At 35.8% G+C, this 15681-nt stretch overlaps 2 protein-coding genes across 3 annotated transcripts in view; one reads left to right on the top strand and one right to left on the bottom strand.

The window, feature by feature from the left end:
* Nucleotides 1-15681, top strand: part of LOC131047970 (uncharacterized) — a 223419-nt gene that overhangs the window by 57166 nt on the left and 150572 nt on the right. For both annotated transcript variants that reach the window (XM_057981782.2, XM_057981781.2), the window contains exon 3: nucleotides 11338-11438. In XM_057981782.2, the coding sequence (XP_057837765.2) occupies nucleotides 11338-11438 (101 nt within the window). The remainder of the gene's footprint in view (nucleotides 1-11337; nucleotides 11439-15681) is intronic.
* Nucleotides 3285-4742, bottom strand: LOC131874617 (uncharacterized). The gene is made up of 4 exons (XM_059218273.1): nucleotides 4599-4742; nucleotides 4353-4505; nucleotides 3828-4228; nucleotides 3285-3702 (listed from the first exon to the last, which is right to left on the bottom strand). Exons 1-4 carry the CDS (start codon nucleotides 4729-4731, stop codon nucleotides 3289-3291), a joined length of 1101 nt encoding a protein of 366 aa, XP_059074256.1. The 5' UTR covers nucleotides 4732-4742; the 3' UTR covers nucleotides 3285-3288.

Genomic DNA, 15681 nt, shown 5'->3' with positions numbered 1-15681 from the left:
AATTTCTTGACACAAATTGAAGAATTCAAAGAAGACATCCAACATGTTGAGATGGCGTCTCGTCATCTTTTCGACCAATCAGATTACTCCAAGTCAACATGTCTAGGTTCAATGAACCTGACTTATCCAGAAGCTTCTAGAAGGGCACACTTCACAATGTAACAACCTTCTATTTTCATTAAAGGTTCATTTTTAGCAAGAAGGACATGTGTCCCAAATGTAATTGGTCAAAAGTAGTATTTGGGGAAACCCTAATTAGGGTTTGTAGCAAACAATCTTGGCCCTTGATCATTGTTCGATCTCGGCCATTCATTGATTCTCGAAAAACCATATAAGGTTGCCTCCTCTCATTTGGAGAGTGTGAGGTTTTTGATATATTGTTGCTTAAGATCATTTTAGATAATACATTACATGTGCGCTGCTTTGTAATCACTGTTGTTTGATGGTTGCATGGTTTCAAATTCCTCAACACTTAGTTAAAATTAATATAGATTTGCTTCCCTTGTTGTTAATTCGAGTAAAGGATTTGATAAGTATCGACTGATTGTGTATCTCCGCTCATACTTTTGGTAAGTGGATGATTTCCATTCTACCATGCAAAGTTAGTCTGAGCCCATCCCCTGTGCATCCCAACATCTCGATCATAAGCACAACCCATTGAAGATTGCACTGGCCTTGTGTAGTTGTCCCTAGTGTGGCGAAGCAAGGTTTGGTTTCTTGAGAGCACATAGTTGACACCGTCTCCGACATTCGTAGGATTAGATTAGCCTTCTAAACCCTATCTCTTTTTCCCTTTCTTTTGAAAGTCTAAATCCCAGAAAATCCCCCCCCAAAAAAGAAGAAGAGCCTAAAAATTGCTAAAACCATCTAAGTCCAGCAGTTCAAAAATACTTGTTAAACGTAAGTCCCCCTTGAAAATTTCAGCATACACTACCCAAGAAGCTATTCCACTAAAGTCGCTTGTTCGCACATATAGACCTTGGAATCAGTAGTGATTTTTCAAGAGAGGATAGAATACCTTCGGGTATCCTATCCTAATGTTTGGTAGATGATAAAATAGACACCAACAGAACCTCATTTCATCCTTAAGAAAGAGACTTGATCAGCTTCTAATCAACTACAAACAAAAGGTTAATAGCAAAGACTCAACAACAACCAACAACCAACAACCAACAACTAAGCTAAGACAATTACCCTAGAAAGCAAAAAAGTGGGGGTCCCCATTTGCAATGGGGCGATGTGTGAATATGCCACAACAAGAACACACCACAATGCTAGCTCCAGTTGGGCCAATATTACCTTTAGCTGTTCTATCGATATTTAATTTTGAAGAACCCACTTTTCAATAAGTAGCATTAGGCTTCGATCGGCTTCGATCTTTTATCTATTACCCTATTAATAGTGGAAGTTATTTAGCCTTCTTAGATTAAAATGAATTGTATATTTAAATGAAGGAACTAACTATTTAAAATTTTAAAGAATCCAAGGGTGAATTTGTTAATGTCTGTTGTATTTGGGTTTACCTAACATGAGATAGAGTGGTTGCAAATGTCATTCTAAGTAACACCAAAGATATATGGGAGACCTCTTCGATGTCAAATAACATGCAACATGTTTGTTGTTATTGGAAAATAGACAGTATAAGGATCACTTACTATTAATTTATGAAAATAAAGAATTTAAACATGACCAGGGATTAATGTCAACTATTTGAAGTGAACAAATATCAAACAAAGATACGAGGTCATTGCAATAACCTTGTTGCATGTGTGAACCTCATGAAAGGTTAGAGTATGAGAAGAAAGCACTCCCACGTAAGGTGCCATTTGTTAGACATAAATAAGAAGACACGAGACATGAAACAAAGTGGAATAGCCCTATTAGTTCACACCATCTCTGATTGCTATTATGCTCCAAACTTAGTACACACGACATATGAGATTAGTAGAAAGAACAATTTTTTTTATATTAATGTCCATGATTAGTGAAAATAAATCATTGGGAATCATAAGGTACAATCAATCAGTAAAAGGCAATACTTGGGTAAAAAGACCCTAGGTTATTGAAACTAGTTAAACGCATAGAAAATAAAAATGTGGGCAAAGACAAAGAGAGTAAATCTAAAGTTGGAATTAGCCACCCAAGATCAAGGAGCTTTAATGAATCACAAAAGAGCCCCAAAATTGGAGAATATTTCTATTCTATCAAAGGATGCAAATATAAAATGATGATTCTAGATTACTTTTATGAGAGCTACTTGTGAGTAATATAGGATGCACCAAAGTTCCCAGACTCGGACTCGGCTCTGACTCGGCAAGGCTGACTCGACTCGTGACTCGGCTCGGACTCGGCAATGACTCGGCAACGACTCGGCAAAATAAGAAAACCCTTGAAATTTAGAGATTTTTAACGATTTAAAACTTGTTTCATACACCCATTATTGAATTAAGCTTAAAGACACTATAACATCATCAAATAGAAGATAATTTGATCACATACATAAACATACATCCATCACATGCGTAGAAATGTAAATTGTAGCTGAAGGAATTAGAAAACATAGATATATAGAGTTATAAATGTTGTCCAATGTATAATATAAAATCCACGACTTCAAATGTTCCCAAACATATATCTAACTGTAAAGTGTCAAAAAAACAAGTCTCAGGCTCAGGCTCAGGCTCAGGCTCAGGCTCAGCCTCGTCTATCTGCCTCCTACAAAGGCGTCTAAGGTAGGTTCTGGATGACTGAGTAGCCATAGTCTCTGCCCGTGATGTGCCAGTCTGAGTAGCCATAGGTGCTGCGCCTGATCATGCTCTATCCTCCTCCTCTGCCATAGCCATAGCCTCAGCCTCTCTGTCTACCTGGTCAACCCACTCAAGGTCCTCATCAGTGAAGACTGGATCGGTGGACTGAGTGAGCCAATCGGACTCGGGGTCGACTTCCTCTAGAGTGATCGGAGAGGAGTCATCGTCCAAAATCTGTCTGGTCCTGAGACGGAGGTTGTAATGAACAAAGACTAGATCATTCAACCTCTCCACAGACAATCTATTTCGCCTCTTCGAGTGGATGTGCTCGAACATGTTCCAGTTGCGCTCACATCCAGAAGCGCTGCACGGTTGGCTCAATATGCGGATGGCAAATTTTTTGAAGGTTTGGGGTTGAAGGCCCAAACATTTGCCACCATCTATCTGAGATAAGGAAAAGAAAAAAACATTAGTCTCATTTCCAACTTTAAAGGTAGATTATAAAATGAAAAATTAAAATGCTGAATGCATGTCATAAACTTTAGAATTTTCTACCTGGCTGCAATTTTGTCCGACCCTCTTTGCACAATTGGCTGGCAAAGATTGCCCCTGATGCATTATTAAATGCATCCATCTCGAGAAGTGTAGCTGTGGTATCAGTGACCATCCGTTGTACTACTGAATATAGCCCGCTAAGAACCTCCTCATCCGCTTTGAAATCAGCACGGAAACGAAATGATGGATTGAGGTAATAAGCTGCTGCATGGATGGGCCTATGAAGTTGGTTATGCCATCTTCTATCAATTATGTCCCAAATGGGCCTATACTTATCCTCATCTCCAGCATATATGGATCTAATGGCCTCCTTGGCCCTATCCATGCCCTCATATATGTAGCCCACAGCGGGCTTCTCCCCATCAACAACTCGTAGGAGAACTACTAGGGGCTCAGTGACCTGCAAATAATGTTAAACAAAAATAGTTAACTCACAAGTGTGCATGAAAATAAGAAAAATTGCAAAGTTGCACAATGCAAACAAAACAAAAATATGCATATAATATTATAAATTTATAAAATTACCTGCACGATCTCTGCACAAGGGATCCAAAAACCTGGCTCATCAAAAATGCAATCTACTACATCCATCCCTGCAGTGGTCGTAGCATAGGATGAGGAAGTCCACTCCTCACCAACAAACATGCGCCTCAAAGATGCCTTTGATTTTAACAAGGATTTCAATGTGAGGAAATTTGAGGCAAATCTCGTTATACCAGGACGAGCCAACTCCCTTTCCCCCGTGTATTGCCTCATAATGCTAAGGACCAATGCATGATTGTAAATAAATTTGCATATATTCTTGGCCCTTTCAACGCATTCTTTCACCCATCCAAGCTTACCTATATCCTCCAGCATGAGGTCAAGGCAATGGGCCGCACATGGAGACCAAAAGATTTTTGGGTGCCTCTCCATCAAAAGTTTTCCTGCAACAATTTTAAATTAGTTAAAGAATTAGATGTGAAATTTTACCATTAATATTTAAACGTTAAAAACTTAAAAGTTTAAAAGTTAAAAGTTAAAACTTAAAAGAAAACTTTTAAAGTTTACCTGCAGCAACATAACTTGCTGCATTATCCGTCACCACTTGCACCACATTTTCTTCCCCCACCTCATCTATAACTTCCTCAATAGCCTCACATAAGTATGCCGCATTTTTGACATGTGAGGAAGCATCGATGGACTTCAAAAACATGGTGGATCCTGAAAATAAAACAAATTAATTATCAATAAATTAGAATGTAAATTATTCAATTTCAATCACAATGCATATAGAGAAGTAAAATGATCAATCACCTCCGCTGGAAACAAGAAAATTTAGGAGTGTTCTATTCCTCCTATCAGTCCAACCATCTGTCATGATGGTGCAACCCTTCTGGCTCCAAGATTGGCGGTGGTCCTCTAGGTCAACTTTCATATCTTCCACCATTTCCAACAAGAGAGGGCCAGTCAACTCAGTATCACTAGGGGCTTTAAACCCCGGCCCACAAATGGTTACTGCATCAATCATGCCTTGCCAATAAGGAGACCTGTCACAAATTGAAATAGATTAAATAAGAAAAGTTCAATTTCAATTTCAACTTTCAAATTCAAACCATAAAATTTTAAATTTTAATTTAAAACAATCAAATAAAAAAGTACCTGGCTGCAATAAATGGAATGTTGCAGAAGTACCAAAACTTGCAAATTGCTTTTCTTCCTGCATCATGGACCTCCTTGTTCCAAGACATGCTCTCAAGCGAGGGCTGTGCGCCAGGAGTAGTGCGTGGTACAAAAAAATTGTCTATCTTGGATTTTCGCACTCTAGGACCAAAAGTGTGACTAGGAGTAGGAATAGAAGTACTGGCACTAGCAAAAGCACTAGGACGAAAGGGAGGCATAGAAGAACCCTCTCCAACACAACCCATGGATGTAGTTGTGGATGTGGAGCCGGATGCGGATGTGGGTGGAGGGGAACCAATATGACATAACTCCTCTCTTTGTCTTTTTTTTGTTTGCTTATGCATTTCAAAGTTTTCTAATAGGACGTAACAAAAACGGATTGCTTCGGGAGTTGCCTTGTCACAAGGCTCAGTATCATGACCACGTATGCCAACAATATGATATTTTAATCTATTTATCCCCCCATGGTTAATTTCCTTACAAAACATACACTTGGTTTGATTTCTTTGTCTACCAGGGAATTCTTTAGTGTATTTCCATGCCTCATCTTTTTGACCATGTTTCCTAGGTGGAGGATTAGGATGAGCCATTAGGAAAAAAAATTGTTTTCAAAACGTGAGGGCTGCTGCAATAAGACAATTTTACAAATCACCATTTGAGCATTGTGTTTGACAAAGTTTTAAATTTAAAATTTTAAACTAATTAAAAAAAATCAGCAAAGACTAATTTGTGCATTGTGTTTTTTCTTGAAAATTTTCAAATTTCAAAGAAAGAAATTAACAATTCAGAAAAATCAGCAAACCCTAGATTTTTTTTAGAAAAAATTATAAATACATGTATACAATTTTTTCAAAAAAAAAGTCTAGGGTTTGCTATGCTATTGTTCTATTTATGTCATTGTGATTGAATCATTGAAGTATGCAAGCAACAATATAGATTTGGAAAGCTGAAGTTAAAAAAAAAAACAAAAAAATGAAAAAATCCATAAATATAGAAAAAAAACCAACATAATCAATAAAAATTAACACTTACCTCTTTCAAATTTGTTGACAAGTGTTTGAAATGAGCTCCTTGATGCTCTCAATGCAACTGTAGTGCTGCCCCAATGTGATTTGTGCAAGCTTTTCACCTCTTCCTCTCAGCTGGTTGCAAAACTATGGCTCTCTTTTTTCTTCTCTTCCTCTCGTTTTTCCTCTCTTTCACTCATAAAACTGAATGGCAATCCCTTTTAGGGTTATAACAAAGGCAAATGGCACAAAACATAATAAAAATGTGTTATATTTTTTTTGTTTTTGCGTCCACTTTTTGCATGCTGCGCCGGCCGGGTCACGACCCTCGGACTCGGCGAGTCAGGGGGTGACTCGCTGACTCGGCGAGTCAGGCAAGTCACACCCTGTGACTCGTCCGGGCCCGGGTCAGGGTCCCCATGACCCGGCGGAGGTCACCCGGCCTGCTGACTCGCGTGACTCGCGTGACTCGCCGCGAGTCACGGAACTCTGGGATGCACCACCAAGAGATGTGAATGTGCAACCAATGTGGGATAAAAGAATTGTAATCACATGTATTCCCAACATGTCCACCAAACTAGGAAAGTACTATTAAAGTAATATTGCAATATTTAGTTATAATGGTCAATTAAGTTGTAGGACAGATTTTAGGAATATTCTTTATTCTCTTAGTTGTCTTTTGCTTTTCTTAGTTGTCAATCTTGCCCTTATGGGATAGATCTTTTGTAACTCTTATTTAAGGAGACTTTTGCTCCTTTGTTTATATCAACTATTGAATATTGTGATAATCATTCTCTGTCATTACTTTCTGTAATAAGTATGCCACATGATGCAAGTGCAATCTGCTGAAGTAGAAACCTATTTAAGCAAAGTTATCTTATTGTAGGTGCATAATATGCATTAAAGTAATCAACTAAATGCAAAAATAAAATAATGCACCAACATAATGAGGTAAATATCACTTAAAGGAACATAGAGTCAATGAAGGTCAAGGAGACCATGAAAGGAGACTAACACCATCACATGTCTACAATAAGGCTTCTTTCAAAAGCATTGAAATCATTGAAAAATGTTGATGGGTCTCCAACAAGATTCAAGAATGCTCGCAGGGGAATGCCCAAGTCTGGGGGTCTAAGCTGGACAAGTTGTGGAGTAAGTTGAGTATGTTCCTTAGAGAACCTTTCAACATCCAAGGTCTTAATGTCTTCTAGCAAAGAAAAAACTAATAATGTGCTTTAGTTTCCATAATCCAAGTTTTGGACAAGGAGAAGGCCCTTGATGTCAAGATGAAGCATATCCATTATACCTAGAACGAGATTGGGGGTATTGGAGTGCTTTGGTAGTAATGGCAAAGATGGAGACTATCTCTTTGGTTTAAATCATAAATCAATTGTATCCTATCATTTAACACCTCCAATGCATTTTGTTTCCTTTAAAGGTACATTGTTATTGACATTACAACCTCTTGAAGAAAAAGAGATAAGGACATTTGATGAGGTTATCTAAAGAAGATTGATAAATAACTTCTTGAGTTTCTAAACTAGTAATGGCATCATCTACTTATCCCATGATATATAGGACACATAAGTCAAAGTGCTCATTCTCAACTTTGGAGTTTAGGCTAATATGTATTATTCTCTTGAGTGTAGATGGAAGCACTTTTTTGAGGAGGACAATTAAGGTGATATTGAGTTGAGAATCCCCAGTTTTAAGGGTGGACTAGAAAAGTGACACAAGATTTAGAGGATTCAATAAGCATATTTGTTTATATATTATAAACAAAAAAAATGGATGGCAATAGAGAACAATTTTATTGCAAGAGTGGACTTAACATTTGTAGAAATGTCTTTGGTTTTAAAAACCATTATAATCACAAGTTGCCAAAAGAAGGGGTTAAGAACAAGCAAGCAAGCCATCCACTAAGCTCATAATGATTAAATTTTGTTGAGATAAGCTACTTCACTATACATTAAGAAAGAAAGAGAAAATATATCAATAGATAAATGGGATTGGAATATATCATGTACAATAGCAAAGGACTAGGGCAAACAAAACTTCCATAGATAAAGAGAAAACACAAAAGGGGGCTAACCAAAAAAAGGGCAAATACCCAAGCAAGTAGCAAAAGGGAGGAGAGAGAGTACCTTGTATCGTGATAAATAACAAAAGACCATTTAAGCAAGCGACGGAAATCCTCAAGTGTCTATGTTATATGTATAGGAGGAGGCAATAACAACATCATTGATCATTGTGGGAGTGGTGATGAATAGTTTGAGAATGCTTGTTGGTGACACTCCAAAGCTAAGGGTGCTAAGTTGGACTATCCTAGGAGGTAGGGGATGTTGTATAGAACTCCATCCTAAATTTAGGGTTGAATAACTATAGGAAGTGAGAAAAAAGTTTGTAGTGTGACCTTATTGTTGAGGTCTACGTCTATGCATCAATGGTATAGTGGTATAACCACTAGAGTGATAGTTAGGATGTTGGGGAGCCCACATCATACTAGAATGCAAGAAAGAGCAATGGATCACTTATTTGTGCTCATTCATATGTGAATTAGAAGTCTCCAAAGGGTACTTAACACCTCCAATAGTGATGACATGCTAAAAGAAGTAAGTAATCAATTTGGTAGGTTTAGAATCACCTTATAGAGACTTCTGCCCAAACCTAGGGATCTCATGAAGAAAAAGGGGCAAGCGCTTCCAATCAAGCTAGTGGAAGGAAATGGAAGGGATGTAATAGACTTTTTTAATAGACAAGAGTACCTCCCATGGATTTTGTAGTAGACTGGGCACCAAAAAGTAAAATGCTCCTTGGGCTTCACCTCTCAAATAGAACAAAGATGACATAGTATATCACTCTATAAAATATGAGGGTTCTTATCAACATGATGTTAATGGGAAACACACTTGCAAATGGCCAAGGGGAATCCTCAAACCATGAGACTGATGATGTTGAAGATAGGTGGGCTGAACGATGATTCCAACAACCTATTATAAATATGCAACATAAAAAGCTAGTTTGGAGTTGAGAGAAGTTGGAAGGCAGGTCCAAGTGACTTAGATGTATTGACAATAAATCTCCTCTTTTACAAATTGATTAAGCACCTCTTTCTCTAGAAGGAGATGACGAGGAGCACCTCAAGAGTACTTGAATGCAGGGAGATGGTCTAGATAAATGCCAATGGATTGGAAGAATAGGTGGATTGTGGAGAACCAACAATGGTGACACTCAAGGGGGCCCAAAGAGACAATCTCCTTTGAGGAACATACTGCCAAGAGAGGATATCTCCCACGAGATAAGGGAGAATTGCCATGGATATTGACTTATGTATAAATTAGCTGATCTTGATGATAGTCTCAAGATGAAGGGGTCAAGTAGCAAATTCAACTTGGACAATACACAAAGGCTTTGTTTGTTTGCACCAAATAATATGCTGAACCATAATTTCTAAGTTGCTAAATTGGAATCAGAATTGTAGGTACAATATGCCAGTATGGCAGATTTTTTTTGGGGTTGGGACATTTGTACATAAAAATATAAAAATCATATATATATGAAAAATTAAATATATTACTTATAATTTTGAAAAACATATACATAAAAAATTAAATATATTAATTATGTATTAAAAATTAAACATGTGCATTATAATTAAAATCAAATATATTTACATTTAATAACGTTGTATAAGTATACATGTTTTTAATTTATAAATTTTAAATTTTATATTATTTATAATTAATAATTCTATATATAATTGTTAATGTATAGTTTAATAAACAATATAATAATATAGTATATAATAGTTTAATTATTAATTTAAAAACCATTTTATAATATTTATTATTTTTACTTTAAATTATATATTAAATATATAATAAATATAAATGAAATGATTATAGAGACCACAGTAGATGATAGGGATAAAGTCGAGAAACATCTTTTGTTCTTGCTTTCTTCCAGTCACCTTTGCTTGTGGAAGCATAGGCAGTTTGACCATATTAATCTGATAAACTAGTCGTAGTTCTAGGTGTAGTTCCAAAAGCAGCAAAGTAAGGAGCATCCTAGCCATTACCTTGTTTAGCACCTTAATGCAACTTTTCCCAAAATGACGAAAAACATTTAATCATTCCTATTGTGGTGTTGCTTATTTTTCTCATCTAGGCAAGGGCTGTTGAAGAAAGCTACTTTCTTTGTATGAGGTGGTGTTTTAGAGTACCCATTTCTATTCATGAAATGCCATGAGACAATTAAAATATTATTTTTCAATTCATAGTTTTCGTTTGAAACAAAAAAAGTTTCTTTTTTATAATGTAGCTTGTGGTTACATTTAGAATTTAGAATTTTCGGGAGTAAAGAATATTGTTTAGGGTTTTTCAGAGGTAAAAAATTTAGCGAATTTTAGGGATACATTTTTCTAACCTTGACAGATTCTGTGCCGATTCCATTCAAACATTGATTCTAGGATGTTTTGTATGTAGAATGAGCCTAATATTTGAGGAATTTGGTAACATGGCATAACTATTTGAACCCTCTCAACTTGAGATCAATCACAAGAACCTAAGCTAGGGCCCAAACCTTAGAACCATAAAACATTTTTTTCTTAACCATTGCATCGAAAAGTTGCACCATGGAAGTGCACCTGGAAATGCTGACACTCAAGAATATAAAGTGAGGTGTATCCCTTGCAAAGATGAGATTGGTAATTAAGCCGAATAGAGAGAGGACCTATAAAATGAACACCTAAATCATTCCTAGTATAAGCAGTTTGCAACGTTTATTCCTAGTGTAAGCAGTTTGCAACATAACAATGAAATAGCAAAGTCAAGATTTTTTTATGAAGATTACATATTTTCTTGTTACTGTGTTTTGCCTCTTTTAAATTTGTCTAATTGAACACTTTTGCCATGCAGTGTTATTACTGTGTTAATGGAATGTTACTATGATGTCTAAGATATCTTTTTTCATATTATAATTAGGCAACTGAAAGTTGGAAATTAGTCATGCAAAATCATGTTAGTGATAACAAATGCATTCATTTCTAACTTTTTAATCCTTCAATCCTATTTGTTTTCTTATGCTTCTATTTGATGCTTTCATTAAAGGATAATTTAATGTTTAAGCCAAGTTTGTGAACGGATTGATATTGGATCAAGAGTCTTGGGTGTTTTTATGTGAGTTTTAATATCCATCATTCATTTAATTTTGTGTATTTGCATACTTTTTTGTGTAATTTAGCTTTGTAATTTGCATCATATATTGATTCCAGAATGTTATTGTGATCATCTGTCATCTGGATCAGTCACAGGCATAAAATTCCTTTCACAATATTGTTTCCATTAAATGCTGTACTCTGTATGCAGGGCGGTCATTATCAAACAGCATACACAATCTTGGCATAAGTGACCAATATGCAGAAGCTTTGAAGGAACTGGGCTTTCAATTGGAAACATTACAGGAGAAGGTTAGTTCTTAAAATAGATTGGAATAATGGTGCTTGTATTTGCTTTTTCTTTTATTTCATCTATGATTATTCTTTAGTGGCAAAAAACTCACTTTTATATGAGAAAGTTTCATGAAGTGTTGACTATATTTTGGTTTCCACAAAGGAAAGCAAAAATGATTTTGCAGTTAGTATTATGTGCTTATGATGCTAATTTGATAGTTGACAATGTTGTTTTGATTAAAGCATTGGAACCTATGTGGTTGTATAAAAATGACATAACTTTTCTTGGACTTCCAATGACTTGTGTGAGAGGTTATGTTTTCTCGGTCTAATTGGCCTGCTGGGCAAGACTTGGGAGTAACTCCAGAAGATTGGGCAAGTTTGACAGAGAGACTGAATGAACCTCTTTTAATATCTAGGAAAAACCTTTAATTTCATGCAGCCTTCTATGACAAATTTAATATAACTTTTTTTAATTCCCTGGGCATGTTTTGAAGATAAATATGATGACCAAATGAGTTAAAAAAAACAATATAATTAATTGTTACAATCTATTTCAGGAGTTGAGGTTTGACATTTGTAGCAAGTAAGCAAACTGGAGATTTCAGTAAGGGGAATTGATGTCGAAAGATAGAGTAATTTTTTTATCAGTCAATTTTAAAAAAATTATGCAATAATTTTTTTAGTTGATAGATTATAGGGGTTCTATAGGGGTCATATCCCTGCTAAAAATCAGAATCTACAACAGAACTGTAACAAATTGTATCAACAGTCTTCACAGGTGCATCAGTGGAAAGAAAGAGAACAGCAAACCTTAAAATACTAAAAAAAATTCTACATTCTTTTTTTGATAGGTAAGAGGAGTAGTGTATCAATCAAAATAAACAGCAGTACAGTAGATTGAAGAAAATAGGGCATCGTCCACCAAATCAGCCTGACCCCAAAAGTACTGTAAGTAATTCTCTGTAAAGCCAATGCAGGTGCAAGAGCTTTGGAAGCCATTATAGACTTCCTACTATTCCCTTCTTGCCAAAAATTCTATACATTCTATTGATATGATCATTACAACATGATGACATATGGGACCTCTCTTAAGCCTTAGAGTAGTAACCACCATTGTCCAGCCTCTTTTCCATCAAAATCTTGCTAATGGCAAAGATCAAAGCATCGCCAAAACACCAAAAAAATAAATAAAGACCTACCTTGATTCAACCGACTTCTACCAACCACATGAAATTGATGAATTCGTTGATCCAATTCCAACTACTGTACGATTCCAACCAAGGCAACTTTTACAGGAAACCACACCCCATTACAGCCCTGTATCTATGCCACTCCAAATCTACCCCATTGAGATCCAGCACGAAAGGAAGCTTGTTTACATGCTGATTAGGAATCAGGAGTTTGTAAAGAGCCCCCTTGGCCGAGGAATGCTTAGTTTGGGGCTCACAAAAACTATAACGTCCTCCAACTTGCCTACATACTCGAGATTGATCATCCTTTTGGCAAGGGCGAGCACCATTGCTTTGGGCTCGTTCAAGTCTAGCAACACTGCGACAAACTGAGAGGCCAAATTTGTGTTAACTCTATATATGTCTTCTGAATGCAAAAATTCTTTGCCAAGGATCAACCTGATAGCCAAAATCTCCAATCTGCCTGTTAACAGAAAACTGACCTCAACCTTTGGTTAGACACCTCCCCTAAAAAGGCAATTTACCTCCTTGCACTGATGAGTCGTGTGGGGTTTTACATTCTTCTCCCCACTAGTTTCCAAAACCATTTTCCATCGAAGAAATGAAAGGCCATCCTCAGGGAGAGGTTAAATTCTTATCATATGGAGGCTTTGTTGATTTTGATTAGATTATAATAGGCAGGTAAATTTTAAATTTTATTTATACCTTGATCAACGTCTGATATCTATGAGTGATATATGTTCTTCAGTCAGTCTTATATTCGATCTACTGATGTGTATGAATGTAATCCAAATACAATCTACCACTGAACAAGTTTGGACTGCTATGTATGGATGAATAAATTCGACCTTATCAATATATCATATCCAATCTGCTGTAGTATCCTTTTGCTTGATGAACTACGTAAGTTCGATTAATGTCAACTGTAGAGTGAATCGAACAGTTACATATCTATATATATGTATGAATGTCAATCTAGATATTTCGTATACAATCTGCTTGCAGAAGGGTTAGATAAGCTGTGATTGTTTTCCACAATTTTCTGTTCAAGTCTATGTGTTTGATCTGTAATCAGTAACAATAATATTCTGATTCATATGTTCCTTGTTATCAATATAATAACTATTCAATCTGCTATCATATTATTGGCTGCAGTCGATATTCAAACTGATCTTGCTTGTAGTGCGGGAGATATTGACTGTGTATCTTATGGTCTGCAAGGAGTATATTATTGTTGCCGTCTATATTGTTATTATTCTGATCTTTGACTTCATACAGTATCTTTTATATTTTCAATATTATGCACCTTTCATAATTGGCTTCACAGCATAAATTTGTGTAGCCGTATACTCCTTATTCTTATTTTCATAGCATCATTTATGTCTGAAAACCTCCTTTTGTTTTTGTAATTCCAAAATTATTATTATGTGCATCTCTATCTAATTGAAGACTTATAACAGCAGCGTATATATATATACATCATATTCCCTCTCCAAGGGGACACGACTTTTCACTATTTCTCCAACAGTTACGTATTTGTTGTTCATACTGATTAGTAACTATTAATTACAATTGTTATAAATTGATTTATTAATTATAACTATCTTTATTAAATTGCTATCTTAATCAATTTTCATATAATTGTATGATCTTATGATAGCATCCTTAGTCTTCAATATTATCGGGGTTCTTCCGTTGAATGAAGATTAATGTGTTGCTTCCGTCTCTGCTACAACAACGACTCTAAAGGAGTTGGTTGTATTTGATACATTGGTTCATAAGTAGTAAGGCGATCAATGAAGAATAGATTTAATGCAATCTGCCGCTAAGAGACAAGACCCGATAACCAAGGTCTTTATTTGAACTGTTTGTAGTAATCAACTTTGTAACATGTATTGATGATTAACCTGATCATCCTACTTGTCAAATAAATGAATTATGATTAAGTATATTTATGAAAGAAATCTTTTAATAAGATTAATTGCTTGATCAAATGTGTAAGGCTGATAGGCCACTTACACATTTGATCTATTGTGTCGGTATTTAGGATTCCGACAGAAGCTACATCTTCAACAGGCTTTTGATTCCTTTCCCTTATATCTCTCAATGTGAAGGAGAGGTTACACCTCTTCATCATGTATGCCCTTTGGCAAGAGACACACCCTTTCACCATTAGCACCCTTCATAAGAGTGCAACTCTTCATTATTTCTGTTCTTTGAAAGGGACACAACCTTTCACAATCAGATCTGCACTTCTGATTTCCAAATTATCCCCCTCAAATGAGGTGCTCTTCTCCCTTTTATATCTCATGTTTGAGAGAGTCGCAACTTTTCATTTCATGTCTTTGACCATTCATTAACTTATTTTAAATTTAACTATATTTAATTATATTCTTTTATATTTTAATTAGCCGATAGGCTATATTGTGTGAGGTTTCAGTCAAAACCTGTCTCACGCTGTGAAAGCAGACTCTGTTCCGGTAAACTTCTTCAGAATACAATCTCAAAAGTGAATGCATATTTATACTACCAGAAAACCAAAATTCGTTGATGCCAAATATCTTCTGAAATGCTTTCAAATCGATCAAATCCAATCTCTCAAACAAATCAGATTTCATTAAGTGATCAAATCATAAATCAATCAAATTAAATCTGTGAAACAAATCAGATTTCATTAAGTGATCAAATCACAAATCAATTTTTGTTTTAAATGCTGCAAACGTCTTGTCTCCAGTTCAATAATCTGATACTTTCAGATTTTTTTTATGTCTTGCAAGTTGAGCATGCCTCCTTACTCAAGGTCATGGATTCCTCAGTATGTACTGTTAGCCTGGATCAGGTTACAGTGAAGGCCTGAGAGCCCCCTCCATTACAAGTATGTTCACTTGCTTAGAATTAATAGAATTTATGATAGATTCAAATAATTGGTTATGTTGTCTATGATCGATATCGAGTTGGGTTTTTGTAGCAGAGTGAATTTTAAGAACTGGGAATTCGGATATATGATGAATACTAAAAATTTGTGTTCCGTTTTGACTGATGTTGAGTTGGCTCTTTATGGCTCTTTA

Source organism: Cryptomeria japonica, chromosome 3 (genome assembly GCF_030272615.1).
Source record: "Cryptomeria japonica chromosome 3, Sugi_1.0, whole genome shotgun sequence".
Taxonomy (NCBI): Eukaryota; Viridiplantae; Streptophyta; class Pinopsida; order Cupressales; family Cupressaceae; genus Cryptomeria; species Cryptomeria japonica.
Note: the sequence above shows the minus strand (reverse complement) of the source record. Positions and strands in the feature narration are given on the sequence as shown.